This window comes from Cryptotermes secundus, unplaced genomic scaffold (assembly GCF_002891405.2).
Source record: "Cryptotermes secundus unplaced genomic scaffold, Csec_1.0 scaffold215, whole genome shotgun sequence".
Lineage (NCBI taxonomy): Eukaryota > Metazoa > Arthropoda > Insecta > Blattodea > Kalotermitidae > Cryptotermes > Cryptotermes secundus.
The window spans coordinates 692,410-713,737 of record NW_019743150.1 but is presented as its reverse complement, the minus strand read 5'-3'; the positions used below and the strand labels follow the sequence as shown (position 1 = coordinate 713,737).

The 21,328-nt window shown below is 40.0% G+C and overlaps 3 protein-coding genes across 4 annotated transcripts in view; all 3 read left to right on the top strand.

Moving 5' to 3' along the window:
• The first annotated feature begins 763 nt into the window (after nt 1-763).
• On the top strand, nt 764-7,977 carry LOC111873797. Its single transcript, XM_023868773.2, has 3 exons — nt 764-874; nt 5,732-5,902; nt 7,459-7,977. Exons 1-3 carry the CDS (start codon nt 838-840, stop codon nt 7,578-7,580), a joined length of 330 nt encoding a protein of 109 aa, XP_023724541.1. The 5' UTR covers nt 764-837; the 3' UTR covers nt 7,581-7,977.
• Nucleotides 7,978-8,475: 498 nt separating this feature from the next.
• Nucleotides 8,476-15,131, top strand: LOC111873839 (ionotropic receptor 21a-like). 2 transcript variants are annotated; one of them, XM_033755213.1, is made up of 3 exons: nt 8,476-8,584; nt 9,690-9,863; nt 10,429-15,131. In XM_033755213.1, the coding sequence occupies exon 3, from the start codon at nt 11,882-11,884 to the stop codon at nt 14,060-14,062; it is 2,181 nt and encodes a 726-aa protein (XP_033611104.1). In that variant the 5' UTR covers nt 8,476-8,584; nt 9,690-9,863; nt 10,429-11,881; the 3' UTR covers nt 14,063-15,131. The 2 variants fall into 2 exon arrangements, with proteins under 2 accessions (XP_033611104.1, XP_023724615.1); XM_023868847.2 differs by having other exon boundaries at nt 8,477-8,584; nt 10,429-10,805.
• A 4,529-nt stretch (nt 15,132-19,660) lies between these two features.
• LOC111873828 (wolframin) overlaps nt 19,661-21,328 on the top strand; it is a 15,981-nt gene continuing 14,313 nt past the window's right edge. Inside the window, exon 1 of the mRNA XM_023868818.1 lies at nt 19,661-19,727. Within this exon, the coding sequence (XP_023724586.1) occupies nt 19,667-19,727 (61 nt within the window). The 5' untranslated portion in view covers nt 19,661-19,666. The remainder of the gene's footprint in view (nt 19,728-21,328) is intronic.

Genomic DNA, 21,328 nt, shown 5'->3' with positions numbered 1-21,328 from the left:
CTACATGTACCAACTGCTTTTACATTTAAAAAAACTTTATATTTTGCCCATAGATAGTATATAGGGGTAAGAAATGATTCTCAGAATAAACGGCGATTATTTCCGTAAACAGAATTAACCGATCGTTTTCTGCAATGGGATTGCAGTGTGTTTTCTGTTAGGTATGGACTGAATTTCTAAATAAATGATCTTATGGCTTCGAAGGGTCAACAGCATCATACAACTGCGGTTTCGATACAAACTGAGAGAACATCATACAGAACTCAGACGTCTGAAATTATTACAATAATAATAATTTATTTTTATTTATTAACTTCTATAACCTTGAATTGTATCAATAATTAAATATTACTTGTTCCCCTTCAATAGATAATACATAATTGAAAATGTATATAAGAACGCAAGTTATTGTAAGGGGCATTTCAAGGCAAATCAGTGTGTACAGGCTGTGTTCTTTGACCTGTCTTCTGGTTGAGCATTAGGAGAAATGAGGAGCATGGCAATAAGTAGCGGGCAGTGGTTGCACTGAGTGAGGGAGGGAGCGTGGGGCACTATATCTAAGACCTTACCTTGCCCAAGAGCACCTACTACAACCCTTATCTCAGTTAACGTGCTTGACCAGATCAACTGCGCATTCTGTTGATAACAGTCAGGTCTAAATATACAGGCGATACCTCATGATAAACACAGTTGTGCGTCCTTCATGTGAACATACCCCGCTATTCTGAACACCGTAACCGGATCTTTCTTACTTCAGTTTTCATAAATGGTTGGTGTATAAATAGACGTTAGCAAAAGGTGTCACTCAAAAATCACTAGTACACACTTTACGTCAACATGGCGACGGCAATGAAGACCGCATTGATGCTAACGCGTGAGTATCGTTTTATTATTAACGTGCTTTTTTCTTCGTAACTGGAAGGAACTGGCAAACGAGTATTAAGACGGCGCAGAGGAGGAAGTATAATAATTTGGCGTTCCGAGGCAGTTCAATAACTGGAGAACCCACTTCGTAAAACCAACAAACAGAGAAAACTTCCAGAGAAAATACATAGAAAGAATAAAGATAAATGAATTTAAATTTCTCATAGCTGTAGTCCTGAAGAGTTATATCTTCTGGAACACTGAAAGTCAACCGACGTTCAGCAAGAACATATAACTTCCGAAACTTTGATTTTCTCTCTCTCCTCTTGCTCTCAACTTGGAGCATTGGGCTGATTTCTCAGTTTCATGACCATTTTACAGACGGTAGGACTCCTTGGACGGGTGATCAGCTCGTCGCAAGGCCTCTACCTAAACACAGGAAAACACTAAATAAACACACGCACGCGCACACACACACACACACACACACACCATCATCCATGTCTTGTGTGGGATTCGAACCCACGATCCGGGCTTCCGAGCGAGCGAAGACAGTACATGCCTTAGACCGCTCGGCTACCGTGATCGGCAGTGTATAAGATTAATATATAAGAATTCAGTTCGTACCTCATAGGAAACAGATCCGAACCCACGATCCCGGCTTCAGAGCGAAGACGGTACATGCCTTAGACCGCTCGGCTATCGTCACCGACAAACTAGTTTTTCTTCTTCATCATTTCGAACTTTATTCGTAATATATGTAATTCATTTTATTTCTTTTAATTCACGTATTTGCCTGACTTCGGTGGGTTTCAATTTATGGTAGGACGATATAAATGCCAAAATTGGGGAGGGGCCCGCGGCTGCAAGTATTTCTTGGTTACTGAGAATATTCAGAAAAGGGCCCTCTATTTTTACGTTATAAAGTTTCCATTCATCGAGGAAAGAGCCGTGACGTATACACCCTTAAATACCTAATATAAACAAAATCCATCCTACAGTTCAGGCTCAAATAAGGCATACACAGTTACAGAGAGGTAGACACTTCAAAAAGCGGCTTTTTCATATTCGAGGGGCCGGGGGAGGCGGGTAAAAACACGTAAATCCGTCCAAATTTGGACATATATTTTTTCAAACACACACTTTCCCCATATATAATACGTGTATGAAAAATGGCTCATATTACTGGGCCTTATGCCCATCAAGGGCCGCGCCATAACTCAAGCAGTTAGTCGCTGGCTTCCTATCGCGGCGGTCCGGGTTCTATCCCGGGTCTGGTCAAGTGGGATTTGTGGTGGACAAAGTGGCGCTGTGGCAGGTTTTCACAAAGTACTTCGGTTTCCCCTGCTAATCTTCATTCAACCAATTGCTCAACAATCACCCTCACCTATCATCTGGAGCTAGTACAATAGGCCAGAAGTGGCCGCAGTACAAGGGACTTAGTCCCACACCACTAGCAATAAAAAGAAAAATGCCCATCAATGACGAGTTACGGAAACCGAATACTCTACCAATATATTTCGAATTTGTGCTGCATTTATTTACCCAAATATTTTTATCTCGTGTAATACTTTCACTGAATTTTACCGTTGTTTTTTCAGTCCTTCTATTATGACCATAAATTCAGGTACACTCAGCGACAAGTTTCAACACTCGACATTCTCCAAGGCCTTCATGCAACTTGTTGTCTACAACTCTTGTTAGGTATGGGTATGAAACTTGGTTTCTCGCCACAGGAGAGGAATACAGACGGAGACTAAGGAGAACAGAAAACTCAGAAGTATTTTTGCAACAAAAAGAGAAAAGTAACAGGAAGAAGGATACAATTATATAACCATAAGCTTCATTATTTCCTCCTGTTAGTAAAATAAGTTTAGGAAAATCTAGCCAAGGAAATTTTTAAAGGCGGGAATTATAGCAAATATTTGGGAACATAGAAATGCGTAAGATATTTTAGTCGATAAATCTCAAGAGAAGAATCATTTGGGAGTCGAAGATTAGGATAATATTAAGATGGATTCTAGAAAACCACAGTATGGGTCTGCAAACTGCATTAACGTAGAAGACTTTTGTGAGCAAGTATATTAATCTTCGTTTTCGTTTAAAATTAAAAAATTAAAAAAAATCCGTGGCTTTAGTCTGCAAACGAAATATACCGACTGAGCGACTGCTGCTTGTCGGCGAAGTTAGTGCAAAATTTTGCGGATAGAGGGTGTCGCATAGTCAGCGCAATGGATCCCCACAGCAGTTAATTTCGGTTTTATAGACCGGTCTTCGTATTCGTTCACAGCGGGATATTCACTGACCATCTTAGAAAACTATTGACGCCCCTCTTCCTTTCCTCTAAGGTCAATTTTAACGTAATTACAAGTAGGACCTGGTCTCCCAAGTGGTCCTTTCTTTTCAGGTTTTCCAACTAAAATACGTATTCCTCCTTTTATTGATTCGCGGTGCACGTATCGTCAATTTCACCATCTTTTATTTAATTATTATAAAACAGTCGGCGAAAAAAAATATTAAATTTCTCATTACGTAACTTTCTCTGTGACAAGAACTTTAATAAAATCAATTATTTTAACTCTCTAAAGCCTGAAGTCAAGTCAAAGTCACATTGGAACTGATGGTCAGTCAGTCAGTAAGTCTTCGTGTCAAGCACCACCTGGGGCTCATGACTAATTATTTATTACTATTTGACAGTTATGGTCTTATTTTTGTGGGGGACCTCTCTGACGAGAGGATGGGTCTGTTTTTTGTATATGCTGCTGATCCTTGCCAGCGCAGTCTTTCTTGGATCCCAGTCCCTTGGTACTCGCGACCATATTTTACTGTCTCAGATTTGAGACTTCCCTTTTCGTCGCCTCCAACGACTGGCAGGGTCACGGTGGAGGTGTTCGACCCCGCTCTGAAGCCTGAAACTCATATAGATAACGTTTTTACATCCAGTCCGTACCTCACAGGAAACATTACGTCTCCGCTACAAAGCCCAACCGGTTAATGCTGTTTAGGGAAACAGTAGCTGTTTATTGTGAGAACCATACGGAACCCATACATACACATTGTATGTTAAAGCAGGTGGTACATATAGTAACCATTGAGTTTTGTATGGTTTCAGAGAAGAAAGGAGGCGTACTTTAAAAACAACACCAACAGTCTCCAAAGGCAATCACATGAAACACTTCTGAGAGGTAAAAGACAATGGCCAAGATTCGAAGTGATTGCATATGAGATATAGTAATTGTTGTCTACTTCAAATGCAGGCGTATGTGACTGTTTCATTACCGACGGAGCTATTGATGATCACAGCTGCATTCGCGCAGAGCACATTTAATGCTGTATTGATTTATGGCAGTTAATCGCATCCTGTGGCCAGCAAGACGCTGATGTTCCACGACGAATATCTAGGCGCTCAGTAACTACATAACTGTCTGGCTTGTCGTTCACTAAATTCACAAATTTCACACATATTTCTGTCACATTTGAAAGAATTTTATGCGTAAAGGATATTGGTGGGATAGCCAGCTGGAAAAAACCACTGGGAAGACAAAGGCGTAGGTGGGTAGACAATATTAAAATGGATCTTACAGAGATAGAATGGGATGGTATGGATTGGATTGATCTGGTTCAGGATAGGGACAAGTGGAGGGCTCTTGTGAACACGGTAATGAACATTCGGGTTCCATGAAATTTTGAGTTCTTGAGTAGCTTCAAAATTGGCGGCTTCTCAAGAAGGGCTCAGCTCTATGAGCGAGCGAGTGAGTGTGTTTCTTCAGAAAGAATGCTTCCTTGTAGTTTCTTTGGGTGTTTTTACTTCGCGTGTATCTTCTCTTTCTCCGTGTGTCACTATTCTCTCTAACTATTTCTCTCTCCATCTTCCTTTCTTATCTTTATTTTATTCCTTTATAGATCTGTCTCCAGGAGCCGGAGTAGCTCAGTCGGTATAGCGAATGGCTGCGGGCTGGATGACTGAGGAGTTGGAGTTCGAGTCCCGGTAGGGTCAGGACCGGCTCTGGGGTTCATCAAACCCCATATCCAATTGATACCGTGGGGGGGGGGGTTTCCCCGGGGGTAAAGAGGCCGGAACGTGCAGCTGACCACTCACTTCCAGCTAGTGCCGAGGTCAAGAATATGTGGATCTATATACCCACTCCCTTATACACTTTCATGGGGTAGTGCTTAATTAGTTAAGCACAGGGACAACTTTACCATTTTTTATATATCTGTCTCCTCTTCCTTTCTATCTTCATATCCTTCTCTCTTTTCCATATTCTTTCTTCCTTTCAGTTGTCTCATCAACACGCCTTTCCAGAGGCAAGTACTTCCTTTTTTTACTCATTCGTATTTCATTTAACGCCTTCAATAACCCAGATTATACAGCGTTGAATTATTCGATCATACTAAATAATTTGTTGGAAAGAATATGCATGGAAGGGGTCGTGGCCTGATTTAAGATTCTACCGAGACATTTGCCTGAAATAACTAAGGAAATCCACGTAAAACCTCATTTACTATAGGCAGTGTACCGTCCATGGGATGGTATTGATTGGATAGATCTGGCTCAGGATAGGGACCAGTGGAGGGCTCTTATGAACACGGTAATATTCTTGAGCAGATCTGGAATTGGCGGCTCCTCCAGAAGGGCTCAGCTCCATGAGTAAGTAAGTAAGTAAGTAAGTAAGTGCACCGTCCGAGATTCCAAGTAAGTACGCTACCGCCCACCCCCCAAATATATATTAAGCAAAATTACCTCCTGAGCCGGTAAGTTTTTCAAAATGGCCTCAACAAAGATTCTTGTGCACAGAACTGCCTCGTCCCGAACAATATACACGTATGTGGGTTGTAAATGACGTGTGTTTGATGTCTCACGCAGTTTTCGTGGCGGCCATGTTTGTCCTATGTGAGACAGAGAAGGCGGGCGAGCCTAAGTGCGACCATATCGGCTACTCCCCACACACAATAAGAAAGGAAATATGTGGCTCAGATGGACAGACGTACAGCAATGAAAAGCACCTCGAGTTTGAAAACTGTCTCTACAAACGAGGTAAGGAAAAAGATTCTGAATTTGGGCCCAGTGGTTCTTATTATGGCTGTATGCAGCTCCACAGGCTTCCGAACGAGCCTCAAGATGACACTCATGTGTCCTACTGGGCGCTCAATGGAGAGCACCCAAACATGCTACGAAATTCGTTACGTTGTGCAACACCAGAGGCTGTCCTGGAGACGCGAGAGTTTAGGTTCATACTTTTTGGATGCGGATCAAACTGTAATTTTGATTGTTTTAATTGACGACAGACAAAAAGGAACAAAAACAAACTCCGTGGTCTAATTCCTTAAGCGAACAATACCGACCGGGCGACCGCCGTTTGTCGGCGAATTTAATGCCAACTTTTGCGGATAGAGGATGTCGCGTGGTCAGCACAACGGATCCACACGCCCATTAATCTCGGTTTTCTGGACTGGAGTCGCTTTTATTTGAAATAGCTCCTCAATTATCCTCACGAGGCTGAGTGGACCTCGTTCCAGACCCACTACTTCTCAGAATTTCTGGTAGCGCCGGGAATGGAACCCGGACCTCTGGATCTGTAGCCAGGAACTCTGACCACTAGAACGCAGAGGCTGCCTTAATTAGCCACAGTAAACATTAATTTACTCTCGTATTTATTATTAAATATTGTGACGAAGAACCATTTAATATATATATAATTTATTTTATTTGCTTCTGTTTTTTTTTCTTGAATATTCTGATGAAACTAATATTCTCGTACAGATGAGAGTCCGTCATTACTATCTTCTTCAGCATAGGAAACAGCTCGTAAATGCCATAAGTTTATATAAAATTTATTTCATAATCTAAATATTTAAAAAATTTTATTTTAATTTCGATAGTGTCCTATGTTTATTTTTTGAAAAGGGTTTATTTGTCCATTTCCATATATACTCGTGCATATATATAAACTTTCTTTGTTTAACTGAACTTCAGCCAACATACTTCCTACGCTAAATAAACCGTGAAGTCAGCATCCAAGTATATCTAATTTATTTTCTAATACTGATTAAGTAGCATTAAAATTCCTACATGTTTCGGCCATAGATAACAATCTTCAAGGGGGAGAGGAGATTTAAAGAAAACTACGATTCTTCTGTGTGTATGAAGCAAGAAATTTAAATTAAACAACTAGAACTATCGGAACGTAGTAGCGCGGTTAGTTGAGACACTATGCTACAAACCGTCATGTCGCGGGTTCTATTCCCGATGAGATCATTATATTTTTATTGACGTAATCCTTCAAGCCGCGCTATGGCCTTGGGGTCGAATCAGTCTCTAACAGAAATGAATACCGGGTATCTTCCTTGGGGTAAAGGGCGGCTGCTGCGTAAGGCTGACTTCACCGCCATCCGCGACCCGATTTTCTAGAAAATGTGGGGGGCCTTGACGTCTCACAACCCTAAGGGCCTCCACGGCCTGTTAATGGGATTTTAGTGTTATTTCTTTTTTAGAGTTTTGTCTATTACATAGTATATTATTAAAAAGAAAACTGTCAGGTCCCTGACGAAGTGTGTGTACATGTATTGATTAATTATAAATGTCTGTTTCAGAAATCAAAAAAGTGAAAAACGGATGGTGTAAGGAAGAAGATCAAAAGAGAGCTGAAGAACATCGTAGAAAACTAGGGGAAGAATATATAAAGAAGCTAAGGGAGGCACAAAAGGAAGGCTAGATCCCTGCCTGATATTGAAAAAGTGGTCTTAGGAAACAGCATTTGTGTTTTTCTTACAAACTGTATAGCCCTCAAACGAACAATTATAGGCTATATACATTCTGATACAAAAATGTAATTCTTTTTTAATCATTTCAGCCTAATTTCCTTATTTTGCAAGGTAATATAGACTGATTTATTTTGGTTGTTCCCTCTAATAAATGTAGAACCAACGAAATGATTTCCATAAAACTTGGTACAAACATCATGCTGTTACATACTGCCGCGCTTTTGTGTTGCTTAAACGTTAAAGCTGTTTCGATGTTACATTTAGTGACTTCATAAAGATGACAGCCAAAAAGCTGTAGCATCATGAATCTTTTTAGTAGCTTCTATTTTTGTGCGCAAGTCATGAACATAATAACATGACATTTATTACGTAATTATAAATAAGGATGTTATTCAAATAAGAATAAACTTATGGTTACTAACAGAACATCACTTTGACAAATTACCTTTGAAAAAATATTAGAACACCAAGGAAAATATATAAAAGTAAAAAAAAAAATATGCTCCTTTGGCTTAAAATCCTACGTACACAACATTATGATGTAATTACAACTTTTTTGCATTCAGTTTTTTTTAATCGACATAAATCAACATATCAGAATTAATTTAAAAAGCTAGTTTCCTTTACTTTGCCATAGTAACCTTGTTGACCATTTTATTTTATTTTTTTAATATTAATATTTGACGTAGTAATTTATAATCATGACATTAAGAAACCGTACTAAGATAAATCACCTCAAACCTTGACAATTCACTAAGACGACCTTGGTCTTCTAGAGTTTTGTTCAACACAACTGAACAAAAGAACAGACACGGATCTGAAATCACTGATGTATAAATACACGTTAACAAAACGTCTTGAAGGCAAGGAAGTGGGGCCATTATTCGTGGTTCTGTGTCCACAAATACAAGCGTCACCAAAGCGAACGCGATGAAGACACTTGCAGCATTAGTATGTAAGTATGTTACCATCTGAATTATATACGAAAATAAGTCATTCATCTCTCGTTTCATTATGAGCTCTTCGCAAAAATTGTCTATCTATGGAATAGAATCATAATAACGCCGTTAGATCGATAAACGCTCTGGTTCCAGGTAGCATTAATTCTCCCGGTAGATGGATTATAATACACAAGATAAAGAGGATGCGAAGGGAAGTGCATGTAACACGCATGGGGGAGAAGAGAAATACGTACAGGGGTTTGGTGGGAAAGTCAGAAGGAAAGAGACCACTAGGAAGATTTAGACATAGAAGAAATCTTTTTCTTCCATCCCTCTATCCTCCTCCATCTTCCGCGGCATTTCCACTAATCGTATTACAATTAGCCGTTACTGCTAACAGTGTAGCCAAATGAAACATACGTGGACACATAACACTATTTTGAAGAAACTAAATAAATACATCCGTGGAGAACAGCCCTTCTCGAGACGCCACTAGCTGAACTTGTTAAGAAATCCCCAGCCTTTTATGGAACCCGGAAGTTGAAGATCTGTAGCTTTCACGGCAGCTTCTTACTTACTTCCTTACTTACTTATGGAGCTGGGCCCTTCTTGAGGGGAAACCAAATCTGCAGCTACTCAAGAATTTCCGAGCAATTTATGGAACCCGAAGGTTCATTACCATGTTCACAAGAGTTCTCCACTGGTCCCTATCTTAAGCCAGATCAATCCAATCTGTACCATCTTATCCTATCTCTCTAAGATCCATTTTAATACCGTTCACCACCTACGCCTTCCTCTTCCCAGTGGTCTCTTTCCTTCTGGCTTTCACGGCAGCTAAAGATGAAAAAAAATTAGCCGTGCAGAATGGTTAAATATTACCGATGTTTCAGGAACCATTTCTGGCCCCATCTTCAGTGTCTGGTGTTTAAATCTGAGATGGGAAAAGATGGTCTCTGAATTGTCAGTAATTTTTAAACAGAAAACATGGCTGGTACTCCGAGAAGGTTTTATGAACCCGAGGGCTCATAATCGTATTCACAAATGCCGGCAAATGATCCTTATGCTGAGCCAAATGAATCCAGTCTACATAGAATTGTTCCATATGTTTAAATAACACAGTTGTGTTGGCTGCTGCAACGTGGGCGACGTGTCTGGCGGATGGAGTCGAGGAACCCGACTGTGATCATATCGGCTACTCTCCACACACAATAAGAAAGGAAATATGTGGCTCAGATGGACAGACGTACAGCAATGAAAAGCACCTCGAGTTTGAAAACTGTCTCTACAAACGAGGTGAGGAGAACGGTTCGGCTTAAAAATGTAGCAGATAAATTCTGCCAAATAATGTATCTAAGATTTAATTTTGGGTTGCTGGATTGTATAAAAACATATTTGAAATGTTTCCTTGTTTTACATGTGCATCACTATTCATCTAAACTTACGCTTCCTTTATCAATATATTTATTTACCTTCCGTTCGTTATTAGGGGCAGGCCATAGCGTAGTTGGTTGAGGCACCATGCTACAAGCCTGAAGGTCGCGGGTTCGATTCCCGATGATGTCACTGTATTTTTCAATCTATCTAATCCTTCCAGTCGCACTATGGCCCTGGGGTCGACTCAGCCTCTAATAGGAGTACCAGGAATTTCCTTGGGGTAAAGGGTGGCCGGAACATAAGGCTGACAAGCTCGCCGCCATCTCTGAGCCGAATATCTAGATAGTGTACGAGCCTCGACGTCTCATAACGCTATGGGCCTCCACGGCCTGTTAGGGGGACAGCTTTACCCTACATATTCGTTATTATGATTTGTTTGAACCCAAGACATCAGTTACTGTGGTCTACGATCTCATGTTTTCAGTAATTACCAAGGTTAAAGATGGATGGTGTAAAGAAGAGGATCAGAAGCGAGCAGACGAAAGAAGGAATCATCTTGCTGAAGAAGAAGCCAAGAGAATCCAAGAAGTCCTGGAACATCCCAAGCCCTCCACCTAAGAAGCAATGAAAAAAGTGCACATTTTGAAGTGCGCGAAAGTGATTGCTGTATGTCACGTATGTATGCACTGGTTTCGTAATCTTTATTTGCCGAAAAAATGTAGACACTAGAATGTTAGTAAAACGATAATTAATCCTAGATTCCAGATTATTATCATCAACCTTTCTACAGTAACAAGTACAAACTGATGCATATGGTGACACAGATGAAAACAATAAACTGTTATTATTTTGGACACTGTACGTTGTCTTGAGTTTTTCTAAACATAACATTTCGGAAACTCGATCTGTTTCTTGGATCCCTGATCCAGGATGGAGACTATATCTTTCCACCGAGTTAAACTCAGTAAACAAGTTTCCTCAACAAACGTGTGATGAAACAGATCCAGTTACCGAAACGATCTGTTTTAATAAAAATGAAGATCGTGGACAATATTCAAAATAATGACGATCATCTATTGCACTAACCATGGTACGTCACGCCCTTTACCTTACGGAAGAACAGTCAGTTCTATGTAATTAAGTTTGAATTTCCTATCGGAGAATGAATGCCGGAATTTTGTTGAAAATATTCCCTTATTCTGCTAGAAATATACTGACCTTTTGGAAGAACTTAACTATCTTCACCTTGATGGTCGACGAATAGACCAAGAAAGTAAACAAATAAGCAGAAATTCAGCTGCATTCTACTAACCTATTTCGCTTGCTAGGTTTACTCTTCAATCCTGAAGATGGAAGTATTTAGACTGCATCTAATGTCATCGTATCTTTATCTACTTTAAATTACTGGTAAATTGATTTTCATTTAACGACGACTATCAAGGAATTTAACTCTTTTGCAAAATGAATTAATTACTTAGAAATCATGGCATGTTACATTATCCCCACCACAAATATTAACCGTTTCTATGATGAGAACGTGACATCTCTGAGTCTCTTCTTTTCTGAATATTTCCTTTACCATTTTCTTCTTACATTCCTTGAAAGAAAGTCAAATGCATAAAGAAGATTGAAGTAATTCTTCAAAATTTTCATTTGCGAGAGTTTTTCCCCGCCTGGAAAGAGCATCGCAATTAGCGAATAAATTACGCAGTAAATGACAAAGCTGAACTCATAAACGATTGAATAATCACTTCGATATTTACAAAGGAACCTTCTTAAACAACCTACCCTATAAATTTTACATAAATAAGAGACGCAAAATGGCGACACGCCATGATAATAAGATGGAGTAGAATATAATTATTTTACGGTTTGCAGTACTTCACGTGTCTAACTAATTTGAAGTGATAAATTAACGTAGATTTCTTTCGATATCAATGTTGAACCTCGAAGGAACGAAACAACAGCTTAGAGATATTGGTTTAGATGCAGATTGGCTATTTACGATTTACATCTCGAAGAAATACATCATCATGTTCATAATTTTTATGTGTCTGATTTTACAAACGTCAGGATATCTGCACTTTGAAGTGGTACAGAGCGTGTGTGACATCGCGAAGCGGTACTTCACACTGGGACACACCCTGGTTTTCTCTCACGGCACACCAGCAAACACCCAGCTTTCCTCTGAAGACACACTCCCACACCATAACGCTATTCATAAAGATGACTTCGATGATCTGCATTATTCCGATGATTTATGGCAATTGTTACTGGAGGAATTCAACAGGTTGGAGTCATGGTCCTTAATTTCCTCTGGCCCAAATAATGACTTCAAGGAGATGTCAAACAGCAAGCACGAGGCGTATGTGTTGCTGTCTGAACGCCAGCAACCTGAAGACGTCGTGAAGGACATAGGACTCCAAGTGAAGGAACTCAGACGTAGCTGGGAGTGGAACCCACGCGGAAAGTTTGTAATAATTGTCATTGAGATAGGAGATGTAGACGCGAAACTGCTTGCTGGAGACATTTTTGCTGAACTGTGGATATCAAGAATAGTGGATTCGCTTGTCTTGATGCCATCGCTGGAGAAACACACGGCTCAAGATGTTGTGAACATACTGGACGCCTATCTGTGGTTTCCGTACCTTAATGCAGGCCACTGCACTCATGTGAAAGGCGCCGTTCTCTGGGATCGTTGGATATCGGACAATAACAGCAAGGGACATTTTCTTCACGCTGAGACCCTTTTCCCACATAAAATCCCAGGAGATCTTCGCGGTTGTCCGTTAACAGTTTCTACCTTCGAGATGCCGCCTATGATTATGAGGAAGGTGACTACCAAAGCGGAACCCAAAAATATTACATACGACAAAGGCCTGGAGATACAGATCCTAGCAGAACTTGCGAAAAGTACAAATAGTCTCGTAAAATATCGGGAAGCTCCTCCCGACGGTGGACGGTGGGGATGGCACCTCGGGAACGGAATATGGAACGGTGTGACCGGTGAGATTGCAAGGAGCTACTCAGATATTGGTGTGAATTGTTTGTGGTACAGGTGTCACATGATCAGAGAAATCGAATGTCTGAGACCGCATCTTATCGACAAGGTGCAGTGGTACGTCCCCTGTGCCACGCCGTACCCCAGATGGATGAGCCTCACCAGAGTGTTCACGCTATCTCTCTGGGTGGGGTTTGTCGCCGCGTATGTGTTAATTTCAGTCATCATGTGGCAGATAGTGAAAGTAACCCGCAAGATTTCTGCAACAGCCTCCCAGAACGAGGCCTACACCAGCCTAACCAAGTGTCTTCTTAACTTCTGGGCTATTATTTTAGAGGAATCCGCTTCCAACAACCCTCCGGACGTGGCTGTGATCAGAGCCGTATTCTTTGCGTGGGTGTTATATTGTTGGGCTGTTAACACCGTGTACCAGACATACCTTACAAGTTTCTTAATAGACCCAGGGCTTAAACGCCCGCTGGCATCAGAAGATGAAATTCTAGCATCTGGAATCGATTACGATACTGAAACAAGCATTATCTCTATATATGATAGTATCTCTGAAATGCGTTACAAACGCATAAAGGTTACTAACGACATTGAATCAACGGAGGAACGAATCGTTAAGGGTACGTCGGCGTTTCTGTTCTCTAAATATCTCTTGGACTATAGTATAGCTGTCAAATATATGGATGCGAACGGTAAGCCTAGAATTTGCAAGCTCGAAGATGATTTTGCTGCCAATCTAATAACGATGTTTGTTCCGAAAGGTTTCCCGTTCAAGGCCAGGTATGATCAGGTGTTACTCTTCTTAATGCAAGCTGGGTTACTGAATCTGTGGTGGGAGAACATTAAGTATACAGCCACTCTGGAGACAGCTGGAGATATGAGTCTCCCTTCTGGAGAATACATAGCCCTAACGATGGAGCATTTGCAATCAGCATTCTATTTCCTGCTCCTGGGGTATGCCATATCTGTTTTTTCGTTCTTATTAGAGATAATCTGCCTCCGTCATAAGACGCACAGAACCAAACTGATAAAAACAGAAACAGCAAACAAAAATACTGAAAAAACAGCCGCAATTTTCGACTTTCAACTCATATCGGAAAGTCACTAATCCTGCAGCGACTTAAAACTAAAACTGAAAAATAACACTATAGAAGGTAAAAAGAACGCAAAGTTATCCCTTTACTTAATTAATTATACACCACGCCATGGAGACGTATCATATCCACCATTATTAAGCTAGGCACTAGATGGAAATAAGTTGTCAGAGTTTTCATGTCAGGAGAAATAGACCACGGCACTTATGTTAACATTAAAACTAAAGAGCAAATATAGTTTTGGTTTGTACTGACGGAACATAAACTTCATTCCAATTGAATGTTAAATCGATTTTCATTGGTTTTATCAGAATGTGACATACAGATCTTATTGCGATCTGCAGTATCTTTCATAATTCTGGAACTAACAGCAATAGAAGATTCAAGAACAAACTGTCACTCCATGCAGTGAGATTACACCTCATATAATTTTCATTGTCCTTTGGATTGGTGAAGACGCACTGGTCGGTCTTAAATGTATGCGCAGACGTATTGAACATAATGTTGTATTTTAGCGTCCTGTTGCACTGATTTTCGTCCATGATATATATATACAGTGGCCGTCTTGTAGTGCATCCACTCTCACCTGTCACTTCACAACATGTTTCGGCAACAAATGCTGCCTATGACTCCAGATTTATGGGGCACTCTCTATAAAGATTTTGTGTAACTCTTTTTGAACGAGATGAATATTTAACGAAACACAAATCAAAACAATTTCCGGTCCCAAACAGTGTGATTATTTGTGTAAAACCCGCATTCCTCTCTGCAAAATAATGTAGCCGTTATAAATTAACGTTTTTTTTATCGAGAAAATGCACAGTTATGTAAGTTTCATAACTTCGGTTTTATTACAAAGATAATACTGACTAATGTGATCCAATATACATGCATCACCTGTGTTATTAGGCCTGTTCGTTCTCAACTAAATGCGAAAATTATTTGGGTTAAGAGCTAAGGGTATGTATGCATCATAACAGGCCTGATTTACAGGGCGTCACATTCCTTCCTACAAGGCAGCGACAACCACTGCCCTTGCTACGTCTTGCAGTACTCCTAACGCGCAAAGCCAGGTAAAAAAAACAGTCTGTGTATAGTTAACTCAATTTCAAAATTTAATTTTCATTGAAAAGGTAATACCAAATAATGTGATTCAGTACATATGAATACTGCATGATATCAATTGTATAACGATATAGCAATGAAAAGGTGAACAAGGAAGGCTCTGAATTACAGAATCTCAACGCACAAGTACTTCAGAGAGAGATTCCATAAACAAACAAACAAACAAACAAACAAGCAAACTCCATTGCCTATAACCAGCAAGCTAACTATACAGACCGATCGACCGCCGCTTGTCTGCGAAGTTAGAGCCAACTTTAGCGGATAGAAGTTGCCATGTGGTCAGCGCAACGGATCCCCACGGCCGTTAATTTCGGTTTTCAAGGCCGGAACTGCTTTTTCCTTGAAACAGTTCCTCAATTATCCTCACGTGGCTGAGTGGACCCCGTTCCAGACCCACTTCTCAGAAAATCTGGTAGCGCCGGGAATAGAACCCGGGACCTGTGGATCTGTAGCCAGGAACTCTGACCACTAAATCAGAGAGGCGGTCGAGAGATTCTATACAACACATAAAACAGTGACGTTTCACATTTAGTAATATCAAGTAGGAACAGACATGAAACGTGTAGCTGTAAGATTAACATTAGCTGTAAATTAATATCAAGACGACTGACGTCTGTGATGTAGCGCGTATAGATCTTGTGTAAACCGACGTTTCGGAGGAACATATCACCTCCATCTCCAGGGTAGAAAAATCCGCGCGCGAGGAACCAGCGTGAACAGGTGGCTGCAGTCTGCTCACGCTGGTTCCTCGCTCGCGGATTTCTCTACCCTGGAGATGGAGGCGATACGTTCCTCCGAAACGTCGGTTTACACAAGATCTACACGGCGCCACAGCCCAGAAGACGGCATTCTTCATAGTCACCGTCGTGAAAACCTCAAATCTTACACAATGAATGCAGTTGGACTACATGTGATTTTAAAAAATGAAGTGCATGGTATATTGCAGTAATAATTACATTTGCTAAGTTAATTGATTATCATAGGAAATATATTTAAGGCACTACGATTGAATACATGCATAATATTTATGTAAGATTTAGGTATTGCTTTGAATGGAACTAGAAAGAATGTAGAACCCACAACATGAATAAAGAAAGTTTTAGAAATGAAGCTGTTGCAGGTTGTTTCACAATGATATCCTATACATGTACAATTCAGCAACCTCATACACATTTCACCATATGAAGAACAGTACAATTTTAAGTCACGCTACAAGCTTTGCATCAGCGATAAATTAGACTCTGGATCAAAAAGGTATGTAAAAATCGGAAGGAATGAATTTGGAAAATATATATGTATACACAGCCTTACGCCCAATCACCAACCTGAAGGACAGGGACTATACTTCGTCTAGGCCCTACCCTTTGACCTATCTGGCGTATGTGGTTCTACCAGGAGCTTACTCTCCCGCCAGCATGGCTCTCGTGGTTATTGGGGCGCGCATATCTCCTTTCCACGATAGGGAAGTAGTCCTCGAGGAGAAATTCTGTACACACACATTATTATGCACTGGCTGAATGTAATGAAGGAAGCACCTACAACAACACTACCTCTGTTCTGTCGGAAACACAATAATTTTAGAAACGAACACTAACCGTATGCGTCATCGATAGAGGCAGATACCATTAGGACATCATCAGAAAGTCACTACATTAAAATGTTCAATCCTCTTCCTGTATTCATACAAGGGCTGGAAATTCAAGCATACTCGTACTTACAGAGTTTTGTTCCTAAAGGTTCCCTACAGAAGCGCTCTGGATCCTACAGGATACCGATCATGGTTACCAGCAGCCTGCAGTGTGGAGCTCATCTCAAAAGCTTGAGTGTTCGCCTTGTTATTACTGAGTGTATAAAATTAAAAATTACGAAATAGGGGACGCGTCCATTGTCATAATATTTATACCAAATTTCGTGAAATCGGTCCATTGGTTTAAACAAGCACACCACTGCGATCTCATAGCCCAATTTATTTTCCTAAATGAAGGGTTGTGTATTAAATTCTTTATGCTAATGGTATTGTTTAATGTAGCAGTTCTGTCTCAATAGTATGCACTGTGTTGTTTTATCCTTGGATTCATTCCAGACACCTCGAACGCAAGACCAACTTTTCCCCAGACCTCCACTTCCCCCTACAGTATGTTGGGACCGATCTACTATACGAACCAGATTACGTTGAACTCTGTTAAGGTAACCTTACGGAAGAGAAGTCCTGTGTAGGTGTCTTCTGGTTTCCCATCGAATTTATGAACACAGGAAGTGCGTTGAAAATCGAATCTAACAATCTAGAATCTAATGATTGTCTAACGGCCTATGTCAGTAACTAATCTATGACGCATACTCGATCCCATAGCACACAGATCATAAGTGTATTTACTAAAAGATAAATAGAAATATGAGTTATCTGCAAAAATCTAATAGGAAGACGATACATACGGCCAGAACACATTAATTTGACTGACGCTTGTACCGAAGCATCTATTGTAAATGTTTTCCGAATCCTTTAATAACCCATAAAGCCTTTTTCACCAGTTCAAAATTTACTCTTGGTGGTATATTCCGATTCCAGACTTCCCTGATTTTGTAGGTATCAATCTTTACATAAAGAAATAAGAAATGTAATGTCCTCTCCGCGTAAGTTGCAGCGAGTTCGAGAAAACGCTGATGGAGGCGCCATTTGATAGGTTAACATTGGCCGCAATCACGCGAATTTCTAGTTTTCAATAATGCAAACAGTGGAAATTACTGGTAGGAGGATCAGGCCATCCCGTCGCCCTCACTTTCAGATCGCAGCACTGAAAATGCGGACATACAACCATATCCTGGGCCGTTAAACACATGCGATTCCATCTTTCAATGACTCACGGACTCTGAGATCGAAATAAAGAAATGAATATGAAATTCTTCACTTTAGACTGCAATTATTAAAGTCATTTGGGCCTACTATTCCGGCTCCGTCTTCGGTTAATTAATTAATACCATTGGATTTCTTTGTATTGTCATGATGTAACTATTAAGTGGGACAGCCAGAAATACAAATATTTAAATTTCGTTTCTGTCGATAAATCGTCGTACATTCAGTCAGTAAATAACAGGAAGAAAGAAACAGATCACACACATTTATGAACCTCTTTCACAAGAAATCAATGCAATATGAATATTTCACCATCCTACCGAAATACAAACGGTAACAAAAATTAGCAACGCCAAAGTCAAACAACGGAAGAACAAACATTTTCTTACTGTTAATTTCTTTCATGTTTTCCAGTAAACTCTCCTAAATTTATTTGCCCGAGTCATAAGGTCATGTCCCTTCTCCCTAAAACTTTAGAATTTCGATTACTTTCACATACCCAAAATCGAATAAAATAATGAACCTCCAGAAACACAACCAAACTTGCATAATGATCGAATGATTTTGTAAAGCTAGTTCAAATTAATATTTATACATTCAACCTACCAGTTTGTTAATAATATTAATAAATTCATTAAAAGCATTTTTATTTGACTTAGCCCGTGAGTCATCCCGGTTTTTAGCAATACTCAACACCATGGAAAACTGTGTTCGTAATTTTCCTCAATCTATCCGAATGCCGTCGGATGCGCCGGCTTTAATCTGTGGTCGCAAGGGTTTTCGTGCCCACAAGGCGAAAACCAATTTTAACAGAGCAAATACTTGATGACCGCTTCTTCCGGAGCCCATTGAACCTCATTCGACTCGAGTTAACATCTACGGGTTTTGTAGTCAGTCAGAGTCTGAGTTACTTTACGACTGCCAGTTTACTGCCAATCATTTCGTCTTGGCGACAACTCCTTGAGATTCACGACAAGTATTTTTTTGTCAGCTGAACACTTGCGGTCATAGCCCTTATGTAACATCCTCTCTGTCGAGAGGGTGGATCTGTCGTTTACAATTCCTGCTGACTATCGCCAGTACAGTAATTCTCAGATTCGAGTCCAGCGGGACTCAAGATCACATTTTACTGTCTCAGATTCGACACTTCCCCAACCTGCAGGACCAGGTTCCCATATCCCACCAGAACAGAGTGACCAGGTTACACGACCAGGCACTGAGTTTCCTATTCATCGCCTCCTACGATTCGCAGGCATACAGTGGAAGTATTCTTACACACCTCCACGCGGGACCGGGTTTTGTAGAGATGTGAAATAACCTATATATGTGTCTTTACGTCGCCTTTACTATGGAAATATTATCAAGTAAATGCACCCAGTTAACGATTACATACAGGCACCATATAAACAACATGTGTATCTACATTATAGCCAACTTAAAATTTTTACTGGACAGAAATACTGTCTGTCTACCTAGTAGCCAAATACAAGGAGCAAATGAATGCTTCGTCTTCGTACGAACACGTTTATTTGTAAACATGTTATTAACAGCGGTAAGTAAACATATATCTCTAGCAAAATTATATTAATCTGAAATACAGAGTTCTCATAAATCATAGTTGCCTATATTGGTATGATTCATCATGGCAGGTGTGGTTCCAATGCGTGGTAAAACGTCAGGTAGAAAGCAGTGGACCTTACACGGTAAATTATTGGGAAATGTGTTATTTTGTTATTGTTAAGGATGTCAGTAATTGTGGTGTCAATAACAAAGTTGCAAGTGTACGGTTAAATTAAGTTGGAAGTAGTCTTATAAACATTATACAAAAACATAACCTTAAATGGTAACCTCTTGTTAATATTCGGCTCTGAAGTACCATCATGAATACGGATTTAGTGTTAGAATTTTGAGGTTCCAAACAGGAGAATTGGAAAATTACAATCTTACAATCAAATATACCTGTATATTTAATCTCATTCAGTGTAAACACGACATCTTTCTAATTTTTCCCAGTGAGGGTGAGCTTCCACTTTATTAATCAAGTTAGTTTTAAGTTTGAAAAACTGCGAAGGGATGCAAATTTGATAAAAAGAGATCCAGATACGCTCATCAAGAGCATTAGATATTTAGTCCACCCGTTAGCTTCCCCTACCTTCTTGTGTCACCTTTGTCTGTTAATTCAAAACTGTTGATTATATAACTATTAGTGGCTTTCCTTATGTAAGAGGTCCTTATTAAAGGTACTACTGTTGTAAATATTGTTATTTACGGTATTTACCCACGGACAGGGGATTTGGTACATGGAATGTTCGAAGTATGTTTAGGGGAGGTTCGCTCAGGGCAGTGGCAGAAGATATCTTAAAATATAAGATAGATTTAGTAGGGGTACAGGAGGTCAGATGGGGCAGAGGTGGCATCACACCAGCAGGTGAATTTTCCTATGGAAAGGGGAATGAAAATCATGAATTAGGTACAGGTCTTTTCATACATAAGAGAACTGTATCAGCAGTTAAGAGGGTACAGTTCATTAGTGATAGGATATCTTATATAACACTAAAAGGTCGCTGGTGTGATATCATCGTTATGAATGTTCATTCCCCAACAGAAGACAAAATTGATGACATAAAGGACAGATTCTATGAAGAACTGGAACATGGGTTTGATAAATTCCCAAAGTACCCTATGAAAATTTTGTTAGGAGATTTCAATGCCAAAGTAGGTAGGGAAGACATTTTCAAACCAACGATTGGGAATGAGAGTTTGCATGAAATTAGTAATGATAATGGAGTTAGAGCAGTAAACTTTGCCACATCAAAAAGTCTTACTGTCAAAAGTACAATGTTCCCACATCATAACATCCATAAATTTACTTGGACATCTCCTGATGGGAAGATACACAATCAAATCAACCATACTTTGATAGATAGGAGACGACATTCAAGTATACTTAATGTCCTGTCATTCAGGGCAGCAGATTGTGATACTGACCACTATCTGGTGGTGGCAGAGGTTAGGGAAAGACTGGCAGTGAGCAAACAAACAGTGCACACAGTTCATATGGAGAGGTTCAATCTCAAGAAATTAAATGAGGTAGAGGGTAAAGAACAGTATCATGTTGAAATCTCAAATAGGTTCGCGGCTTTGAAAAACTTGGACACTGAGGTGGATGTTAATAAAGCTTGGGAAACTGTTAGAGAAAATATCAAAATTTCTGCCAAGGAGAGTCTAGATTATTATGAGCTGAAGAAGCATAAGCCATGGTTTGATGAAGGATGCTCAAAATTATTAGACCAAAGAAAACAAG